Source organism: Lichenostomus cassidix, chromosome 2, assembly GCF_008360975.1.
Source record: "Lichenostomus cassidix isolate B80296 chromosome 2, HeHo_3.0, whole genome shotgun sequence".
In the NCBI taxonomy this organism is placed as follows: domain Eukaryota; kingdom Metazoa; phylum Chordata; class Aves; order Passeriformes; family Meliphagidae; genus Lichenostomus; species Lichenostomus cassidix.
In genome coordinates, this window is record NC_139482.1 from 16307942 (window position 1) to 16331143 (window position 23202).

General features: G+C 40.3%; 1 protein-coding gene across 1 annotated transcript in view; it reads right to left on the bottom strand.

Moving 5' to 3' along the window:
- Positions 1–679: 679 nt before the first annotated feature.
- The window catches only part of GAD2 (glutamate decarboxylase 2), a 41422-nt gene continuing 18899 nt past the window's right edge, over positions 680–23202 (bottom strand). Inside the window, exons 8-16 of the mRNA XM_085050484.1 lie at positions 18886–18965; positions 15737–15791; positions 14234–14350; positions 13072–13136; positions 9208–9286; positions 7372–7521; positions 5515–5622; positions 3893–3982; positions 680–3282 (exon numbers count right to left, since the gene is read on the bottom strand). Of these exons, the coding sequence (XP_084906610.1) occupies positions 3109–3282; positions 3893–3982; positions 5515–5622; positions 7372–7521; positions 9208–9286; positions 13072–13136; positions 14234–14350; positions 15737–15791; positions 18886–18965 (918 nt within the window). The 3' untranslated portion in view covers positions 680–3108. The remainder of the gene's footprint in view (positions 3283–3892; positions 3983–5514; positions 5623–7371; positions 7522–9207; positions 9287–13071; positions 13137–14233; positions 14351–15736; positions 15792–18885; positions 18966–23202) is intronic.

Below are 23202 nucleotides of genomic sequence, written 5' to 3' on the forward strand. Positions count from 1 at the left end.
TCATATTTCCTTGCAGATCTCTTAGCTGGGCTCCATTCAGCTATTCAGCATAGGTGTTAATCTTAAATTCTGCTAGAGACTTAAAGAAATGATGCAAAAAAGCCCCATTTCAGGCATGAGCTTTTTGACTGCTGTGGTTTTAACAGCATAGCTCTGTTTTATTTCTCTGCTGCTGGCATTGCACTGGGCAGTACTTCAGAGGGTGGAAGAGAAATAGAGCAGATTGGTGACAGATTTTGAAGGGAGGCAGCCCTGGGCCAGGGGAGACATAAAGATTAAAATCTTAAGTTTTTGTATTGCTTGTTTTGTCTTTTTCACTTCATAGCCCTTTTAAATTGTTGCTATTGTATAGTCTGTGCTGCCCTGGCAAGTGCCCTGAGTGCTTTCACTGCTGTGCTGAAGGCTTGATTTGGGGCTATGGTTAATTTGTGGGTAAGTACTTGTGAAATAAAAAGACAAAACAAAACATTTAAAAATTGTCCCTGTCTGAGGAGAAAAAATCAACTAAATCCATCTTGTAAAGATAAGGTAAAGGAATACCAGATGTCAGATGTATTCTTGTATGCTGGTGCTGAGTGTTGCCTTAAAAAAGGTCTGGTGATGGAGTTGGAATTTTTATGTTACAGTAGTGAACAAAATGCATCTTGTAACAAAAAAATCAAGCAGGAGACACAGAAAGTTCCAATTTAACATTCTCTTTATTGGGGCCTTGCTCCAAAATGGCACAAATGATAAACACTTAGAGTGCTCATTAGTGCTGCAAATGAAAAGACCCAGAGTCACATTTTACACTTTTATTTGGATTTAGATCAACATCACAGATAAGATACTTTGGTCAAACACAAGAACAGATTGCTATGCCACTCCTTCCTGGCTGCAATAAGTACAGTAATGTGTAAAAAAAAAAAAAATGCTGGTTCTCCTGGGACACCAAATGTAAATCTTGGTTTGGCACATACATCTAATAAATACGCTGTTTGCACTTAGCACTTTAAAATGTAATTGCACATGCAAGATGTAACCAGGCTACTGATCACTTCATCATTGTCCCTGTCCTATTTTTACTTTGTTAGTTCTTTGCTTGCCTTTTTCCCAGCAAGAAAAAAGAATATAATTTGCTGCTCTACTCAGTATGTCAGTGATTAGTCTGCTGATTTTGACACGTTTAGCAGAGGTCACATGGAGGCCTTCCTGATAGAATTGGTATCTCCTCTACAGCTTGACTTGCAACACTATGCAGGTAGCAATGGAAATCCACTGAGGTGAGGTGAGAGCCTGCCCAGAAGCTGAGGAGGAGAGGTTAACATCAAGCAAAGATACAGTAGAGGGACAGGCATGAATGCAGTTCTTACAATATCAAGAGTCAATACTACTACCACACAAATAATGACATATCAATAATATATTGTACAAGCTTATAGAGCAACACATGTTGATTTGCAACATTGTACAGTTTAAATCTAAAGTGCACAGCCTCAATCTGAGGTGACAAAACAGTACTATCAATATAATAAAGGCAACACAATTACAGACACTATTTATTTCCTCTTACTTCATGTCCTCATATTACATTGAATCAATACTCCATTTATCTATTTGAGATGAAATTAAAACCACATTGCACTTCTTTTTTTGTCTTCAAGTATTTTAGAGACAGCAAAACAATATTGCTTTACAAACACAAGTTGGCCATTTAGGCAAAGTTGAAACCAAAACTTTAGTAGGGTTATAAGTAGACAGGTCTAAGCTGCAGAACTCTTACCAACACTTCCAGATGCTGGGGGGAGAAAGCATAGATTTCAGTTTCCATGCCAGAGACACCTCTAAAGCTAAAGGAATGATGCAGCAAATAATTTCTGCTAGAGCTATGCCCATGGTTTCTAAACAGGTTGTGAGGCTCTGTAGGGGCTGTTCTTTGGCAGATGTAGCCAAATCTCAACTTCGTTGTAGACAAGGATGGAGTCCAGCACTGTGAGAATCCTTTGACAAAACAGTTTGTTGTTTAGAGCCCATCCCTGTCACTCAGACTACAGTCACAGTTAATTTAGGCCTTGTCTTGCAGACCTGTACATCTGTAAGAAGTCTTTACCTTCCTTATGTAGCTGTGAGGTTTTCAATGTAGTTTTGGACTGCTCAAAGCAGAAATAGTTTTGAGATAAGAATTTACTCAAATGTGTATGTGACTTTTTTTTATAGGCTTTTTAAAAACAGAACACAGAAACCATCCAAATACAACCTTATTTCAGTCTTGGTTAGCACTGTATATTGATTGTGCGTCTGCTTAGGCCACGTGGGAAATATAATTAGGAATAATGGCATCCTATTGTTGTACTGTAATTGATCTTATTAAGTGGTTGTAAGAGCTGCAGTCCTCTTGTGGTTATTCAGTAACCAACCCTGGAGATGTACAATCCATATGACATGGAGAAAGAATGTATTATATGGGCTTATTATTTTAAAACAAGCAGTAATAAATATTTGAGGCACCTCCATCAAAAGAAGAAGAATCCCAGTTAATTTTCAGCTTCTGTCCTTGCAGTTTTATAACCCATATAAAATAAAAATATATAGTTTACAAAATAGGATTTTTTTATATATATATATTTCCTTTTGTAAAACTATACTTATTTAAATACATTTGAAATGTCGCTATAGGTAAATTAGAAATTCTGTTCTAATACTACGAAAAAGGCAAAATCCTTTCACTTTTAAACATACAGCATGTATATTCTGCATCTCACCACCCCCTCCCACTTCCCCCAATTTGATTTTGTCATAATTTTGGGCAACTTTGGCATCATTCAGTTTGATTGCTTTTAATTTAAAGTAATTACTGTGTTAAAATTTGGGATAAAATTTTAAGTATCTTCTGGTCTTCCTTATTTGTTTCAGTGAAGCTTTGTGTGCAGCTAATTATTACGGAGGCCTTCTAAAACTCAGGAAAGGACTTTAAAGGAGCCATGTTTCTTGATTTTAAACTGTACTCTACTCCAACGCCACAATATAGAAATAGATTTACTTTGGAACAAACTACAAATACATTCGCACAGTTTGTGACAACTTAATTGTCTACTTAGAGGTCCAGGAACAGACTTTCCCACCCAGTTATTATAAATCTTGTCCCAGGCGTTCTATTTCATCAATCAGGAAATCAATGTCCTGGTGAGTGGCCGCAGGGTTTGAGATGACCATTCGGAAGAAATTCACTTTGTCTCCCAGGGGCTGATAGCTCACCATGGTCGTGCCATACTCCATCATCCTGGCTTTTATCACTGGTGCCACCTGCAGAGTAACAAAAAGCATGGGATGATGATGATGGCTATTATTATTGTCATTATTATCATTATTTTCATCATCCTCATTATTAATAAAACAGAGTATACTTTCTTTTTTTATAGAAGACGGAGAGCCACAAGCAGCTGAAATGAAATTACATCCAATATTAATCAAAACATTAACCCCCACTAAGGAATAAATGTTGCATTGAAAAGGCATTCAATTTATCTTGTTTCTTTGCCCTGCTCTTAAAATGACTGGGAAAATTTCCCTCTGCTACTTCCTCAATATTACTGACAGGCACACAGTGGTTGTTTTTCGTACTGTTCAAAACATGGCTACAGTTGCTTTCACATGCCAGAGTGCTGTAGCGTTGTTGAGCTTTGGCTGCCCTCGCTGGGTTTAGTGGCTGCAGTTCACAGTAGCTTCAATACGTGAGCTCCGAGCAAAAATGTGCTCTGCAGCTCAGGCAAACCCAGGGAATACCACACCTGGGGACCAGAGGAAGGTGGCACCAGACTGACCTGCAGCAAAACAACCATGGAGGTGTCAGAATCTCACCTTGCCCTGTGCCTGGGGAGATAATTTTGGGGATTGGCTGCAAGATGCTGCTCACCTTATTCAGGCGGCTCGTTCTCTCCTCGCTGTCTTCCATCCCACGCAAGCTGGGAGGTATGTACCAGAAGCAGACATTTGTGTGCTGAGGCTAAGCACAGAATAATAAGAGTTTATGTTGTAAGAAATGTTCATAATATCTCAGTTGCAATTAAGTTCATGCCTTCCTTCCCTCTCATACATCATCTTGTGACAGCAGTCAATGGTTTTCATTATTGTGGTCCACTGAGAGTCATCAGCATTATTAATGCAGAAAAGATAATTTAAAGCAATTTATTCCCAGGGTGTCAGATGCAAAAACACGTCATCCAGCTGGGCAAATATATTTACGCCTTTCTGAAAGGCATCTAGATTTTGCAGATCCTGTCCCCTCCAGGGGCTGGAGGGATCATGTGGCTAAGGCAAGAGTCTATTACAGATAATTTAGAGGTGAGGACCGTGTCATTTACTTTTATTACATGACAGAATAATATAGAATCTGGTTCTGTAAACAGGACCCACAGGTGGTACATAAGACAGTCTAAGATTTTCTTACGTTTAGCGGAATTTGTTATTTCTCAATTTGATTCAGCTAGCTGTTGCATTAATATGCATGCACCACAGCATCTTAGGTTGTTTAACATCTATGGGAGCACTAAGCAGAAGGGCATAAAGAAAGAACTAGTTGACATTTTGTGCATTTTTCCAGTCTCCCAAGAGTTGCCTCTGTTCTTCTTTACTGGATGGTAAATGTGTCTTACAGCAACTCCTCCTGTTGCCAGTCCCTTTACTTATCATCAGACCCAATGGACCAAATTCAGTGATGATGTGGAAGGTGGAGAAAATAAATTCCATAGTGCTATGCAGATATGAGCCTGTAATCTCTGAAGAAACAGTGATGTTCATCCTTGTTCTCTTTTACAGGCAATTGTAATGGAGACCTCTGTCTGTCCCCGGCCATCACAGCTGGAGAGGTTGCCCACAAAGCCATGGCTGAACACAGAACAGTCCAGCACTGTCCACAGGTACAGCCACCCAACCCAGGCTGCACTGCCTTGCCCTGAGCACTGTGTTCCAGCCAAGCTCCTGGCATCCAGCGCTCCCATCTCAGCTGGACTCCCTCCACATGACATGCCTAGTGATATCTGCACCCCAGAGAGTGGTGCTACCTCTGTCCCAGGAGCCAGCTGGGTTCCCAAGCAATGCTAGCCCCTTGCCCTGCTGTGCTGCACCCCATCACAACAGGGACCTCAGTGCAGATGGCCCCTCCAGGTCACCCCAGCTGTCCTTTCAGAGCTGTGTGGGGCACTGTACCACCCCTCCTAAAAGACCCTGCTATTTAGAAAACTGCAACTTGTCTTTATGATATAAGAGCTGGTTCTAATTGTGCCTCTGTGTGTTGGGTTAGGCTGAGACACCAGTGTTTTGTTTCAGCAGGGTTAAACTGAGCAAAAGAACACTTATGCACAGCTCCCTTGTCCCTGCATTCCATGAGGAATGGAGGAACTAGCACATCAACAGGTTTTGTAACAAGGCTCCCTGCTTTCTGTCTCATGCTGTTTGGTTTGACCTGTTGGTAGCATCCCAATAGGTAATGAAGCAAACACTGTTGACCAGCTGAGAAACAGAAGTTGCACTACATACCTTTCCATCAAACACCATTTCATACCCTTCTCTGTTCTTTATTTTATTGTATAGGTATTCAGCAAGTTCCAAGCACTTATCAATTTGTGCTTCAAATCCTGTGGTTCCCTTTACAGAGAGATGAAGAAAAGCAGTTATGTAAATATCTGTTCTACAAAATAAAACAGCAAAAGGACCCCACCATACTTGCCAACACATCAGCACAAGTCACCTCTCAGAAGTCTCTATGAGATCAGTTAAGGATCTGATTCTGTGTGATGAAGGGCACTTTGCTAAGCAGAGCTCATTTGTTTCTAGCTCTTGCCACTGACACCCCTATAGCAAATTCTGCAAAATAAGCATCATGTAGTTGTTTGGTTCTCAGGAGTATTTTGCTCAGAACTTGAAAAGCACTTCTACCAAAGGGTGTCTCTAGTAGATTTAGTAGGTTTAGTAGGATGGTTTTGGACAGCTTGGACTGGCACTGTCTTCAGGAGGTGTTGAGTTCCAGACATGGGGAGTCTCCTGCTATTTTTAAAATAGGGGATTTTAATCTTCCAGCAACGATGTGCTTGGGGCCTTTCCAAGAATAATTTTTTTTCTTTTTTAGTTAAGCACAGAATGTGCAGATAAGCTTTTAGAGCCCAGTCTGATGCCTGTGAAAATGCACACTTTGTTTAGACACTACCCTGCCTCTGTAGTGTTTTTCTCTCTTATTTTCTAACAGACACCATATAAACTCAGAACCTGTGTTTTTAAGAGCTGCAGAAAAGCCTGCTTTTTCTTCTCTGGCAGAAGTCATAATCCTCTCTGTGACATCATAATTGTTCCTGCAATCACCAACTGTGATGCCTCAAACAAAGGATTCAGCTTCAAGAGGGAAGAAGGGGAATAAACAGCTGGAATAGATAAATTCTTTAAGAAACACACATCCTATTTTGTAATGTTAATATTACAAGCAGAGTGTGAGAAGAAAAAAAGCAGTACAAGGCACATTGAAAAAATGGGCTTTAGGAGAAATGTCTTGAGTAATGGATGCATGTCCCTGCTAATCTGTTCTGGCAGTGCAGAACTGACTTAAAAGCCCATGTCATTATCCCTCTGTGTATAGAGATTTCAAAACAGAGTAGAGGTAGCACTGGGAGAAAGGCTTGGAGTAAAAGAGACATGTGGCTAAAATCGCCTGCCACTCTGCAGACCCCTCTTAGCACAACAGCTATTGCATCCTCCTTTACAGACTCCCACACCTCCTCAGATGTTTAATGAAGCACATGAGAATCTTTAAGGTTTTCTGGAAATGAAAACAGTGATGTCATCTCCTCTGAACCACCAACCCTAGGCAACCTGACATAATAGATTGGATAAATACATGCAAAAACTTATTTAGCAACACAGAAAAATTAATCATTAGAGCTGGTGTTTGCAGATTTCCCAGTCAAGAGTTTTTGATGTTTTCCTCTACTCCTTCAAAAGATTACCTCACATCTACTGCATGCAATGAAACTAGGTATTCCAGTCTTGATTTGCCATGTTTAATTTCTGAATATAATTAAAAGGTCTTTTTATTTCCAGAGATCTTTGTAACAACATTCCTAGGTATATGATTTATGTCGTTAGACTCCTACAGTTACACAAAGCAAATGCTATGCAAAGCCATACAGTTCAAGTTTCAAAATCATGTGTGCTGCTTTGAAGCTCCATTGTTAAAAGTATAAAACCCCCAGAAAATAATAATGTCCTTTCTTTCATGTTATATGTATGAAATTCAGATCAGACATTTTCTAAAATTATGATTGCAGAAAAAAAACCCAAACCAACCCCAAGTGTATCTGGTGTACATTATTTTAATGTAAACAAATGTGCAGCAGGCAGTCCTACCTTGGCCCTCCACATCAGCCATAGCTTGAAAACATCAACATGCCGTCCACACTGCAAAGCCTTGTCTCCTGTGTCGTAGGACAGGTCGTAGTGCTTGTCTTGTTGAAAGAGGTAGGAAGCATGCATTTGGTTGCAACTCTGCATCAATCCCTTATGGACACAAAAACACAAGCACAGCGATGTAGGCACAGATGTGGCTACTGCTTTGAGGGTTGCTTTGGGTGAAAAAATTACAAACACCCAAATTCAGTCAAATATGTGTCCAAGTGCAAAGGAAAGATCAAAAAAAAAAAGACAAAACTAGACTAGTTGTTCAATGGACTCACCCCTTTCAGTGCCTGAGACACCTTGGTACCTGATCCAGTAATGTGTAAACCACTCCTAGATCCAAAGCACTTAAAAAAAAAAAAGCTTGACACTGTGCTTCCTAGCATTCTTATACTTAATTTTTGGATCTTTCCTTTTATTCTTTGCTCTGGTTCCTTTTACTCTTTTCCTTTGAAGGCATCTTTTCTGAGTCAGACCAAGACAATGGTAACTAATCTAAATAATATCACAGCACTTATCAATTGCTCTGGTTTCTAAAATTCTGATTTTTATTCTTTTCCTTCTTTGCAGGAACAGTTCTTTTCTGCAAAGCTCTCAGCAGTGGATTGGATGCTTAAGTGGTATAGAAAGCTTTGAACAGACAGAAGAGCATATGGCCTTTAAAAAGCCAGCTAGAGCTATTTTTGGGCTGCAACATACCGTTCTAAGAGCCAGCTTTGTGGGAGGGACAGAAGCCAACAAGGTGAGGAAACCTGGCTCATGAAAGCATGAGATTTCCTTTCAGGCTTTTTAAGTAAAATGCAGAGAGCCACATTCTGGCTCTCGTTAAGATCTCAACCAAGTTTATGGTATACCTTAGGGATGTTGCCTAAAAATGGTAATTTCCAGTCCAAGAAGAATCATAACATGGCTGTTTATCATCAAGTTTAATCTTTATGTGTAACTCAAAACTGAGATAGCAAAACGAGAGGGAGGAAAAAATTGACTTTCTCCTAATCTGAGCCATCTGTTCTCACTAGAAGTCAAGGATGGTACTGACTTCAACTGGGCAGGATTTGTCTTGGGGAACTGACCCAGAGGGCAAATAAAAGCCAGTTTCTCTCTTCCTAAGTGCAATTGCTTTGTATACAATCTGTTGTACAGCTGTTAGCAAAACAGCAACCAGCTTTTTGATAGTGGTCTATTAAGTGGTGGCTGTACAGCAGCTGTCCCAGTAACTGATGGTTATATGAAAATTACAGGCTTGAAGGGTAATTCAAATTCTAGCACTAAATGAAATGTCTAGTTTTTATTCTGAGCGCACTTAGTGCTCCATTTTTACTTCCATGTGCCCCCAAGTGGATATATAGATCAAGGCTGGGTAGGAATATCATAAAAGTCTAGAACGTGTAATGATGCCTCGATTCTGGACCAAATGTTGTGCTGCATGCAAAGCATGCCATTCACCCCAAGAGGACCAGAGTTTGCCTGCAGTTACCTCTTATGCTACACAGGAACGAGTGGGGTTACACATTTATGCACCCACAGCTTAACCATGGACATTTTAAATGGAAAGTCACAAAATTCTGTATGGATATTGCCATTGACTGGGTCATTTCTGCTACACATCTGCTTTAATTCCTTTTAGTCACAGCCTAAGCATGTAAATAGAGGTCTTTTCTCAGTTCCTGTTGTAATCCTCATCACATTAGCAAATATTAGCTATGGCACAGTTATGAAGAAAATATCCAGGATTTTCAGAAGTAAAATGCCAAAAAGGAGCAGAGAAGCACATATATTGTGACATACCTCTTCTCTTACTAGCAGGGCTGAGCACTGCAGCGGGACGCCCATCATCTTGTGAGGGTTCCAGGTCACTGAGTTAGCCCTGGGACAGCAAACCACATGAAACTCAGACATTGTACTATGTGATGAAACCACAGAGGCATTTAGAAGTAATTAGAATAACACTGAACATGTAGCAATACTCACTTTTTTTCTTTTTCTGAGCAAGTAAAGCTGAAAATAATCATGGCTGATATTAGGAAAGCAGTGCCTTCACAGGGGACCTAATCCACTCCAGTTGACTTTTGGATGACAATCCTGGCAATTTACCACAGCATAATTGCTCTATCCACAAAACTTAATCAGTATTAAACTTTCTGGGGAGTCATCTATACTTTATAAACATAGGGCAAACGTCCTAAAAATTCCCATGTGACCGATGAACTTTCTAAAATCACACAGCCGATTAAAGACGCAAGATAGGAAAGCTGGCAACCTAGCAGATCTCCCTCCCTCTGATTCCAGTTTCAACAAGATTTTGCTAATTAGCTCACACAGGCATTTTTAAAAATTCCTTGAAATACTTCTGTGTATTCCTAAGTCTCTGAGTAACTTGGAAAACCTGGCCCAAAGTAATTTTTCTTGTTGATCTGATCATGGCAAATTTTCATAGCTCCTTAATTTTTGCTTGGCTGTGGCAATCCACACAACTACAGTAAAAAGCATGGAACTGACCCATCTTGCTGGAAAAGAGTCTGATCCTGCCTCCCTTCAGGACACATGCATTGGAAAAACTGCTGTCAGCCTAGATTTTGTGAACAAACAGAGAGCTGACACAACACAGTCTAGAGAAGAGGCATTTGGGATTGTGGTGAGGGCTGAATGGAAGAGTGTCCAGTTGTTATTATTTTAATTTCGTGTTATGCTTGACTGGCTATTTTATAATTACTATTATTACATATGATGAATTAGCTGATAAATGTATGGATTTGCATCCTGTTTGTCAGGCTGTCAAAGACACATAGTGTATGTGATTTCATCTTGTGCAGTGATTTGTATTCTGATGGTATAAATTGGCATAAATCAGTCAACTGAGGCACGTGAGAACTTAAAGGACCCAGGACACACTTGCAGATAACACTGATGTGAACAGAGGTGAGCAGGTTACAATCTGGCAGTGTTTTCCTTTGTAGGACTTGGAGACAGTGCTACAGGTTTATGCACATCCTGCCAAATTGCTTCCACTCCTTCAAAGCAAGCAACTTCAAAATACACATGGACATCAGGCAGTACTTTTGTGCTTTCCTCTTTGCTATTTAAATGGGACTGTGCAAGTGCCTGATACAAAACCTGTAGGGAACAGTCTTCCACAGGCAACATCTGGCCACTTGGCTTGGCTTTTTGAGTATCTGGCAGCTTTTAATCAGCTCAGTCAGTCATCTGATTACAACACCAAAGCTAATGATTCTGAACCTCCACTCAGGTCTGTGAATTTCCCTTGATACGATACTTTTTAATTTTATTTGTGCCTATGCAAAATCAGACAGAAAATCTTTAAGAGACCTCTAAGTAATAACAGTGGTATGCATTTTCTCAAGCAAAAGGATTACTTACTGACAACATCCAGATGTGAATTATCTATCTAAAACATTTAATTTATGCTATGGTCACTTATTTACCCAATTACATACCAGTTAAACACAAAAAAGAATTAATTAGGTAAAACAAAACTCCACCATTTTTCATTTGTTATCAGTTATTTTGGGCTTCTATCATCAGTATCTGTTTCAAGAAATTGCTGACCAAGACAGTGAAGCAAAAACATCTACAGGAATCCACAGATGTTTTCTAAAAGCATCTCCTATTTGCCCAAATAACTGAACACCAAGAACCTATGTGATTTTTTGGCTGTAGGTCAAAGATAGGAAAAAAAGGAATATTTTTCCTTGAGAGATTTCAAATGGATGACAGGAGAGATTCACAACTGGTAGAATTTGGTCCTGGGCCATCATTAAATTCAGAGTGGGGCATAGTCACTGACTGGCCACAGCCCTGGGAAGGAAGCCCAGACCCTCCATGGGAGCATTCACTCACTGCACACATGAGCTCTCATGGAGCTGTCACCCCTGCCTGAGCCTCTGGATGGGGGACACCAGGCTGGAACTCCTGATGGTGGCCAGAGCTCTCTGCTCCACACACTGGGGCTCGTGCTTCCTTCAAGGCACCTTTCAGCACCTTCAAATCTGCCATGTGGGGACTGGAGGGCATGGGAAGGACAGTGCTGTAACTCATGCTGCCTGTGACAGGAGTATTTCTGCTGGACTGACTGTTGCTAGAAGGATGGAGTACTCAGAGCACAGTGTGCTCCAGCAAATGCTCCCTCTCCTATCAAACATGAGTACCAGCTTCAGTTCTCTTCCACTCAGACCTGTAATGACTCCATTATCTACCGTGAAACAGAAAGATCCACAAAAGGTCTGCTCTAAAGGTTCCCACACTTGAGATCTGGAGAAACTGAAATGAGCTGCTGTGTCCAGCAAGCAGAAGAACAGCATTCAAAATAACAAATTTCCTTAATGCATTGCCAAACATATTGAGATGGTGCTTATCAAGGACTTAATAAAATCCAGTGGAGTTCTGGATCTAAAGCATATTATTTGGAAAATGCTCCAAAATAGATGTAACCTGAACTTCTCATTCAGGTGCAATTTGGACAGCAATTTGGGAGGAAAACCTTTTTTTTCATACTCTGCCCTCACAGCCAACAAAGTAGACTTTTTTAACTTGCTGCATATTTGGATATATGTTCTTTTAATGCATGATATGTAAGTCTGGAGCACTGTAGGCAGTCTTAACTAAATCAAATTCATAGAACCATTGGCTGCTTTCCAAATTTTGCATGTGAGATGTATGAGAAAAGAACTGAATCATCAAGGTATCCTCCTAATCTCCAGGATCAGGATGAGGAAGTTGTTTGTAACTTTAATTGGCAAGGAAAAGCAATTTGATTTAGTGATAAAGAAGGAGGAAGGGAGTAATAATTTACTCTCAAACATCATGAGCTTCAGGAAACACAGAAATGAGAATGACTCCATCTACCCCAGTATACTGCCTCTAGAAAGTGGACGAAATAGGTGACTGGGAGGAACACAAAACAGGGCAAGCATGTATGAACTTTCCCTACGTAATTCCACTCATTTGTGGCTCACAGAAATCCTGAATGGTTTTTGTCTTTCCTTGAATGCAGATAAATCTTAACACCCTATGGAAAGGATTTCCACAGCTTAACAAAGCATTTCTGGGTAAGCAGCTGTTTTCAACATCAGTCCTTTCAGCCTGGACTAGCATTACTTATATTCATCTGCATTATCTGCAGTGTTTATGATCTCATGACTACAACTGTGTATATGAGCACAGATTTACTGAGAAGACATTAGTAACACAGTCTGGAGAGGGCTATACTCTCCAGAAATGACAGAGCAGGACATTTGTCCTAACTGCAGGTGCATCCACATTTTATACTTAAGACTTCAGTGTACAAGACCTACAAGATTCACTTCTTAGAGAAATGAAATTGCTAATTCATACTGGATGCTGAATCAGAGAACGCTGCAGAAATTACTCTGGACTTGTGAATGTAGGGTGGAAGGAACAGAAAAACAAGCATGGAATGTCTGCTGTTTATACTCCAAAACAAGCTGGAACACTACTGTAGCACAAAGGCACTCAGCAATGCTGCTTCAACTGGAAGAACAATTTGTATGATTTCTCCCTTCTATATCTTGGAGACAACATCGATCCTCAATTTTTACAGGCATTGCTATGGTAATCACAAGTATGTTAAAATGCATTTGATAAATGTCTTTTATTGGTACTAATAAAGCATACCTTTCAATGCCATTTAACTTCCATTTGTGTTTCCTCGACATCAGGAGCCCACCACCCCATGCTCCCTGGAAGGCAAGACACATTATCTTAATGAGAGCTCTGCTTTTCTCCGTCGTGACATCTGTGCATTCCCATCAGTTTGGGACCCTTTTTATCTTGCTGATGTGGCACATTCCAAAATGACCAGGCAGATGGGGCCTGAGGCATTAGCTGTGCTAACAATTTTCTTCCAGTAGCTTGGAAGCAGCGGTTAACAGCCCCCAATGCAGACACCCACCCTTTATCCTCTGCAAACCCCTCACCAGCACGTGGGGCTGCCCCATGCTGTAATTAACAACTTGCAGAGCTGCTCCTGGGTCAGCTGCCTTTCCTCTGGTAGCGACTAAGTTATAATAACAAACCAGCCTGGGATCTCAGCTACTCTGGGGAGTTTTCATTGTATTTTCGACTCACTAATGCTTGCTCTCTACTCATTTGCTTTCCTCACAGAGATCTGGGACAGGCAGGCGTTCCATACGACTGAGAAGTATTTAAGGTAAATACAAATTCTTCCTTTGAATTGGACTGATTTTGGCTGACACAGTAATAGAAAATCAAGACTCCCAAATCTAGGGAAGTCAATTACCAAGCCCTTTTGGAGAAAGGATTTGCAAAAATGACACAGAAGATATTCTAGGGCTGAAAGATGATCCTTCAGAAAGATTTCTTGGCAAGAGTCTGGATAAAGCTAAGTAGCCAATCTGATAAATTTCCCAAGCACTTGCATTAACCCAATCAGCAATTCACAGTACTTTATTCCAGACAAATGTAGCCTTTTCCTTATGTATTTATTTTGCAGCTGCTGCAGAAGCTGAGCCAGTGCTCAGTATGCTTCTTATGTATTTCTTTACTAATGGCATTTAAAGATAAAGCTGGAAGCCAAAAGCACTCTAACTAGGTCATATTAAGTGTCCCAGTTGCTGGAAGTACAACTACAGTCACAGCTCCTAAAATATCCCTCTGACCTGAGCCTTTCAGAGGCATGGGAAGTCAGTGCTTGGATGTTAGACTTAATTACAGGGATCAAATACAATGGGTTTTGTACAACTTGACACTGTCCAAAGTGAATACATTAATGCTAATACACTTTGTAATCCAGCCCTCCAAGTATGATGGTACTTACATCCACATGCATCCAGATTTTGTACTTCTTGCAGATGTCTGCAATTGCTATGAGAGGATCAAATGCCCCATACACTGTTGTCCCAGCTGTGGCACTCACCAGAAAAGGAACAAATCCCTGCAAGAAGGCAGAGAGATGTTATGCATGGTCAGAGTGCTGCAGCCCCCTCATCCCGCGGCAGCCCAGCTCCCCTTGTGCTGCTCCCACAAGTGTCTCCCTGAGGACATCCCTGCTACGTGACACTGGTTTGCTCAGTTTAGATGACAGCGATAGAGAGTTTCTACCTTAAGGTGGCAGCAAACTTCCAAACCAGCATCCTCCATTTATTAGGATGCATGAGACAGGTAAGGACTCAACAGAACAATTCTCCACACCACCTGCCTGAAACAAAAAGGTCTGCACTGCAGGATGTCACGTAAACAAACCTCAACCAGGCACCACAGTGAGAGAAGCATTTCTGTGCCCTGGGCTGCATTGCAATTATCCCAGCGAGTGGCTGGACATGTGGTGTCCCAGTTCTGTCAGTGGGAACATCACGTCTGAGGGTGTTTCCTGGGGCAGTGGACAGAGAAGGTGTGGGGCTCACCTCCAGCCCCATCCCTCATGCAGAGCAGGGAGACAGCTCTTCAAAGGTAAAAACAGCAGCCTCCGCAGAGGCCAGGCACCATCTCTTGGATTCCCTCTGCTGAATGCTGTGCCTCACAGCAGAGCACTCACCAGCCATCACTTCTGCACTATAAGGTCTGGGGTATGCTAAAATTTTTACCAATGATTCATTCTAATTTCATTTGTAGTTCTGTTAATTTCATAAGGACCACTTGTAGGTCAAGAGTGGCTACCTTTTTTCTTTTTTTTTTTTTTTTTGCACAACTGGGGTTCAAACCATCAAAAAGTCAAAACTTCCTTCTGCAAGAGTCAGTAGGTTTGAGTGGCACTCTATTGTAATTTTGCCTTATTTTTTTTATCTACTGTATTGCTTTTCTTGGAAAAAGTGCACTTTTAATGAAGATTTGTGTTATTAATCAGCTTTGAGTGCTGTGTATCTAGTGAATACAAATGTTGAAAGCACAGGGCTGTGAACACATAAAAAAGTGTGTGCGTTTTTAGACATGTGGAGATTTTAGTCTACCGTCTATTGATTTGGTGAGTCTATGAGAAGAATTTTCAATGCATTACAACAAAACACAGTAGCCAAAATGATTACTCTGGTTTTGACAATATTCAGCTGAGAAACTGCATCATAGGCTGATAACATAAAAGAGAAGGGTGTTATACAGAACAACATATAAAAAGAAAGCCAAATAGCTCATGGATATTACAAAGTAGCACTAAATCTAATTTCCTAGCAACTCTTGCCTCATTAATTGGCAGGCTACATTTCTGAGAAATAAATCAAAACTTATTGGGGAAGCCTGAGTTGTTTTACCAAGGAAAGCAAACAACTGGCTTTTCCATTCTTCAAGTTTTTTTCTTCTTTGGAAGCAGAAAAGCTGGTAAACTTACTTTTTGTTTGGCTTCAACAATTCTTCTTTCAAGGTCTGATGGGATCATTTTCCCTCTGGAGCAAGAGAGAGTTATATCAGTAACCTGATCTGGAAATCAACTTTTGCTGTTACTTTTTAATAGGAACCCCAAAGAAGGAGCAAAATGACTTTTTTGCCTGAGAGTTATGCAGGACTGAAGAGCACAGAAAGACTCTGTCCATTAGTCTGAGTTTTCACCCTAATTATTTAGTCAATGTGTTTGCATCGATATGGTGATGGTAACTGAGAGAAAGTATCTCATGGCCATCCCATTACAGACTGATCCTGCTCCTCGGAGCCTCTTGGTCCTGTCTGAGGTTACAGTCCTGGGAGGAAGATTCAGGCTCCCAGGGAGAGGCTCAGCCCAGCGCCTCAAGAAGTTCACTGGGTGCCAAAGCCCATGGTCCTCTCTCAGCAGGCACAGAAAATGCCAGGGTAGCTGCATGGCCTTGAGCAGTGCAACTCAGCTGTGCTGTCAGCAGTTGTCTCTGTGTTCCCTTGCCAGGGATGAACTCATTTCAGGGTGACTTTTCCATGGATCAGTGAATTACATGTTTGCATTTGCTTGAAGCAGGGTGTGAGAAGCTGCCAGTCTAGACTCACTAAATGCACTGTCAGGCTCTTTGCACTGACTTTATTTGCAACACCTCTAGTAAGAACCACCTACTTTGGATTCAGACTCAGTCGTGTAAGGCTTGAAGGCTAATTTAGGAAATCCTGTAGATTAATTAGGCACAAGAAAAAACACTGCTGATATTGAATACTGAGGCTAAAGTTTTCTTTGCTTTAGACACAAGCAAGTCTATCAAAGAAGAGGCAGTATGCATACCAGCAATACATACATTACAGATTCCCATGTTAGATAAAAAAGGTCTTCACTGGTGTTGAATGTTGTACATTTAGATTAATATTAATTTTTAAAGACTTTTTCAGATTTTTTCTTTCACTAAACCTTGATTTCCTGCTGCTCTGAAAAAAGGGACAACATCTATTAAAGCTCAAAATGAAGTAACATGGAAATTATTAAACCCATTAGTTTTAGTTTCATTTTGCATAAAAACCCTTGAACTGTTTTCATGACATTTAGATGCATGTCCTTTTAAAAAATTATTTATTTACTGTAGTAAGATGCTCTTGGTTTTGTAAGTTTTCATACTTACATAGCTTACTATAAGAGGATATTTATTTCAGTAGAAATGGGTTTGTACTACTGAGTTTTTTTGCAAAATCTCTCCTGCATATTCAAAACACTAAAATACTGAAAGAATAACTAAAAATAAAAAGCTCTACAAATCTAAAAATTAGCGCTGATTTTTCTTGCAGACATGCAAGGAAGGTCTAAAGAGTATTCAGCTCCTTGTGAGTTTCCTCAGACACATGGACATGCTCAGAGAAAAGCAGTAGTTGTCCTATCCTCAAAAGCTGTTCCTGGGATCATTAGAGGAATAAAGAAAATAAAACTATGTCAAAGTAAGGCAATGAGTTTCTCCTCAAAACATAATTTAGATGTTGGTCTTTAACAGTTTCTAATTTAGTGATTTTGAGCATAGAAACATACACAGAACTGGGCAGATGCTTTCACTACCCAATTTTTTTTACCAAAGCAAGTGATTATGCATCCCCTGGTCACATGGGGCACATACAGGAATTCATGGCCAGGAGAGGGCAATACCCAAGCAATGTCAAGGTCTACCAGCCAAACCAGGCAAACTTGGCAGCTGTGGGTCAGAATGGGAAAAAGCCACTAGCCACTTGGTCATGCTGAAAACATTAAAAAGATATCAAGGCACTCCTTCACTCTTCCACAGGCCCACATCTTCACAGAGGGTCTTCTCAACCACACCAGCCCACATCCTGTGTGAACAATCTGCTGTGTCCCTGTGGTGTCTGCTGAGACACACAGTAATCCTGCTGTTTACTGCAGCGTGGGCAGGATAACCATTGTGGGCTTCACAGAAAATCATCACGCTGAACTTGCACAAGAAGAAAAGGAAGACACGACTTCATTGATCCACATCCATCTTTGGTGAATAGGAACAATTGGGGATTTATTTTGATGTGTTCTGGTTGTTTTGACGTCATTAAATCCTCTTCAAGGTGTGCTTAGTCTTTTGTTAATAAAGAGATAATAATGCCATAAGTCAATATGCAGGCACTGTGATTAGCACTGTAAATAGCTTACTTGATGCTCGATTTTAATGCGGGAGCAAAGTATTTTGATAGCAGCAAAACCTTCAATTTCTGCTAGAGACATAATTATTTCGATACCTTGTAACAATGAGGGACTCAAACAGCATTTTCTATTGAAAAAACTCTCAGTAGAATCAGTAAGAGTTCCTGTATTAATTGCTGTCCCATAGAAAGTGTCATCCCTAAAACTGAAAATTTTTATCGGAAGATGTTGATTTTGTTAATACACTTTTGTTTTCTCAAAATGGGTTTTCACAGAGAATCAAAACCTCTTAGTTGGGTGAGTTAAGCAAGAAGTTATCTACCACCCTTTTTTTTGGAGCCTATGTGACCTGCAGATTAGTTGCCTCCTGTGCTGTTGGTTTCCAGAGACCATCATCTTCCTTAGCCTGTGCTTCCCACAATGCTGCCAAGATCCTTCTCTTCACATCCTATCACAAACATGTCCCTATCAAGGGCACTGAGGGAAATGTAATCCATCTGAGAAAGATGGTGGGGACATGAAGTAATAGAATTACATTAGCAAATGCTCCTAAATATTATATTCCTATAAAAGGCCCGCTTCAGCTCATATTAATGGATCAAAATGTGCAAGTCTATTTTGACCAAAATAAGCCTCCTCCTGGTTTCTTAGCAAAAAATGTAAAGAATGATTAGTTCAATATCCTGTTTCACTTCAGAATGAAAGATAAAAAAGTATCAGAAACCTCTGAGGAAAGGAACTTTCAGATTTTTTATGAACTCCAAAAATGGACCCATAAAGAAGCTAACAGAGCCAGTTCCTCAAGTGGGATAAATTAGTGTAAGTCTGCTGAAGATGACAGTGCTCTGACAAATTACACCAACTGCTGACCACATCCCACATGCTCTCTTTGAGCTGAGCACCTGCTGATTCTCTCTTATGCACCACAAAGAGTTGTATTTGACATCTTTACTTACCTTTCATCACATCTAATCAAAATCACACTATCTGTACCAATACCCAAGGCTGCAGCTCCTTTCTTCACAGAAAAGTGACTCTGAAAAAATACATTTATTATTATTTATTGGTTTTATTATTTCTTATCTAATTAATAAAAAACACTACCCTCTTGCAAGCCCTTCAGCAAGAAGTCCCATGGGGCAGTAATTCCACACATAGCCCATCTGGAAACTGATCACCGTCATTTGAGGCTTCAAAGAAGGTTACTGCTGTCAACTGGAGAAATAGCAATCCCTCTAATCTGGGTTTACTCCTGGAATATTCCATACACAGCTGTGGTCGATGCTGGACCTTGATGCATACCTGCAGCTTCTATTGCTTGCACAGATTCAGCTATGAGCTTGATTCACTGAAACAAAATAGTCTTCACTAGAGAATTCATTTAGTTTGTGATGTCCAGAGTCATATGCTACAGTGTATCTTCTGCCCAAATAATATGGTGAGAGAAATTAATATGGGAAGCTTAATTGTGATCTCATGCCAGTGAAAGCCAGTAATAACTTCTACTAATAAACAGAGCTACTGCAGTTTAAAATCAGAACAGGGCTATTATTATAGTCAGACCATTAGTTAATCTGTATGTACAAAATAAAATGTGGAAGTTACATACTAGAGTGCAAGTCGGCCTAATTTTCTCTCCCTCATAGGACTTAACTCCTGAGCCAGTGTTAGTTTATAATTCTAAATTAAATCCCAGTGATTATGATAATGCAACAGTTTTATATCAAATTATAGCCCCAAGAATCTGATTTCGTATTAACTCAAACCCAGCTGTTAACAATATTGTCCAAAGTAATTTAAACTACAGATTATTAAGCATTAAAAAAATGGTAATTCTTTAGGTATACTACAGTACCATTAGCTTAGGATGTAACACTATAAAAAAGACCCAGAAGATAAAAATCTAACAAGGCTTTTAAAGTGTCCAGAGTGTTAAAGAAGAAAGAAAAACCTAGTCTGCAGAAGATCACAAAGCAGAGAAGTAATCACTACTGCTTTGTCAAGGGAACGTTTGCTAGCAGCAGAGATGTAGGGAAAGAAATTGGCATAATGGTTACACATGTGACCTTCACTTAAAGGCCATGGATTCACAGCATACTAAAGGGCTGCACACATAATGAACACTTTGAAAATTACAGTAATTCTAAGCCAACTTAATGAAAAAGGAAGAAGAGTAGAACTGCAACATGTATGTCCAACTTAAGAAGTGAAAAACCTCTGTGTTTTAAAAATTGCTCTGGGAATAGTTTTCATTGAGTCTTGGTTAGGTGGTTAGGTTTGCATTAAGAGTTTCCGCTACAAATTCCTTTTTTTATGTGCCTGTATCTCACCATTTTCGCTGAAATTCTTAAAAGTTTTTATGATGTCTGCTGACTTTTTCAATATCCAGACATTTTGAAGAAGTCCAGATTCCTCTGGAGTCATGTTTCGCTCATGATATATAGACATTTTGAACATACTTCCTCAGGTAAATATTTTTCATAATACTTTCATTTTATAAATGCAGTTGGTACAGCTTTTCCCCATGGGACATGGCTGCAGTGTACCAATGGCATGTATTGAGCAGCCCCTCAACATGTTGCCTAGTTGTAAAATCAGTTTTTGAAGTCCTAGTACAGCAAACCACCCCAGTTCCTGAACTAAGCCCACTCTGAAATGTAAACATACACACACTGGACTGACTTTCACATATACTGATGATAAATGAAACGCATTTCATCACTTAGATGAGCGACAGGGGATTTGTGCTTAAATGTTCTGCTGTCCTAGACTGTGTTCCTTGCAGCCAGCCTGACCAAGCTGACATCAGGTAGGCTTCCTCTGCATTCTGGGGGAAACAGGCACCTCCAGGCAAGGATTCATCCAGCCTAAGGGCTGCTGGACTGGAGTGGGTGCTGAATGTCATCAGGTGAAGAAGTTTCTACCCCTTCTCTCTGAACAAAGTCCTGTGATATCTGCTGTCTGTGAGAATGGGAAGTGTACAACATCTGCAGCCACCAGCTGTCCAGACGTGGCAGATGTTCAACACCCTGACACTGCCCAGCCTGTTAAAGCCACTGGTCACTGGTATGTTCACCTTCAAAAGGGAGTTTGCTCTGCTGTTTTTCTGGCTGGGGGTCACAAGGTGCTAGGAAGTATTTATACATGGAACATCACAGCTCAGCCATCACGCTGTTTTTTTCATGGCGTGTTACTTACTTCACAAAACTGAATTTTCGAACAAACGCTTTTCCATGGGTTTCATCAGCTTCACTAAATTCAGTGGACTTTTCATCAGCACTGCAAGTGAAGGCTTGGATTGTGACCAATCCACAAATCTCTAAACATCAAAGACACAAAAGTCTATTCCCAGTCCTGTGGGCCTCCCTGAGCCCTGTGGGGCAGCAGTGCAACTCCGTGAGAGAGGGGAGGAGAAGAGGCCATGAGATGGCTCCTGGCAGGAGGAGGCATATAAAAAATTCACAAGTTTAGGAAAGTATCTTTGAACTTTGCAAAAACTGAAACAGAGCAAGAATATTGCCAGCATGATGACAGTTCACTGACATGCTGTATGAAACCAGAACTGCATTCACATACTTAGAAGCATTTAATCTGTTTTTAATTCGTGTTTTACACAAACTGATGTGCAAATACTCAGTAGTATAAATATACAAATGCAGGTAGATATTTAGGAGTGAAGAGTCACAGATGTATTTCACTGGGATTTGAGTCAATGGCATAGCATTGATTAATTTTGCTCCTTGTGCCACACTAGTTAATAAAGATTTACTGTTGCAATTTGTTTTTCTACTAGAAAACAGAACTATTCAAAGTGCCTTAAAAAAGAAAAAGACAGATTTAAATGGTCTACTATGAGGAAGAAAATTAAGCCCATGTGCTCAAAGGAATCTACTGGAATATGGCCAAGATCAGCTGCCTTGTTGAGCAGTCTCATGGCACTGCTAAAAGAGCACTGGGGAAAAAAAAATGAATGTAGTGCTGATAGCTCAGTGGCCTGGAGGCTTTTTACAGACTGAAGGGGATTCAGTGGTCAGGAACCAAAACTGGTTTAGGGATAAACTGGGAAGAAATACAGAAGTCTGTGACAGAAGGGCAAATGCAATTACAATTTCTAAACAAACTCTGAATATGAAATGGCTCAATCTGTGTATACAGACACAGACATATGACTGCTGTTAGTTTTTGTGTCTTAGGGCAATGCCACAGGAATTACTACAAGTGTTTGAGAGGCTCTGAAAGAGCTAGGATGAAAGCAAAGTAGAAAAAATATAGCTGTAGGAGCAAAGAAAAATTTCACAATGATAATTATTGAACTTTGGTTTAATATTCCTTTGACAGTGCTGAAAATTTGGTTGCCTGTGTAATATAATGGCAAACACAGAAAACTATAAAGGTCAAAGAGATGAAAAGATTTGCAGAAATAAGCCTGATCAGACAGAACTACTCACAGATGATTTAACTGGGCTAACAAAGAAGGACATGAAATGTGACCCCTCTGCAAATACTGGGGCTACAGAATTTTCAGCCACTCCAAGAGGGGAGTTTGAACACCAACTTTCACAAAACAGCTGTATAAGAGTTTCTCAGATCTGAAGTCTTATGGTGGGAGAACCAGGGTAACAAAGGAAGGACAGGGGCAGACTGCCTTATGCCAGTCCTGAAGAAAAAGCCAGGCTTGCAGATGCTGGAAGGTCTGGAGTTTCACCACTGTCCTGTGCTTGCCACAGAGGACACACAGATAGGAATGGGCTGTCACTTCAGCTTCCTGCCTTCCTCCCCTGCTTCATGCTCTGCAAAAGGGTATGTGGAGGACTGCAAATACATCCCCAACAGATAGGAACCTAATTTCTGTATAGAAAGAAATGTGGTAAAATTCAGTGGTGAAGGAGAAGGTATGGATATTAGTGACTAGGAGCTTCTTAATGGTCGGGGGAGGGGGGGGGGAAAGGGTGAGTCCAAGCCAGGGGAATTTTCCCTTTGTCTAAAATTTCAGATGTTATTAAGTATAGATGTGTTCCCCAAATAGCCACTTTTACATGGTTAGCTTTGTAAAGCAGAGACAATGTAAACGTATTACAGGTGCAAAAATGAATAGACCCTCTGAAAAATGGAAGAATTGGAATAATAAAAAACATCATGATGCTGAAAAGTATGGCATTGTTATCTAAAGTGCTTCAATGTACAGATGCTTCTATTTTTATAGCTTGCTAAATTACTTGCTCATCATCTGGCATGGCTGAAGCTGTCAGGAAGAACCATCCTAATGCCATGAG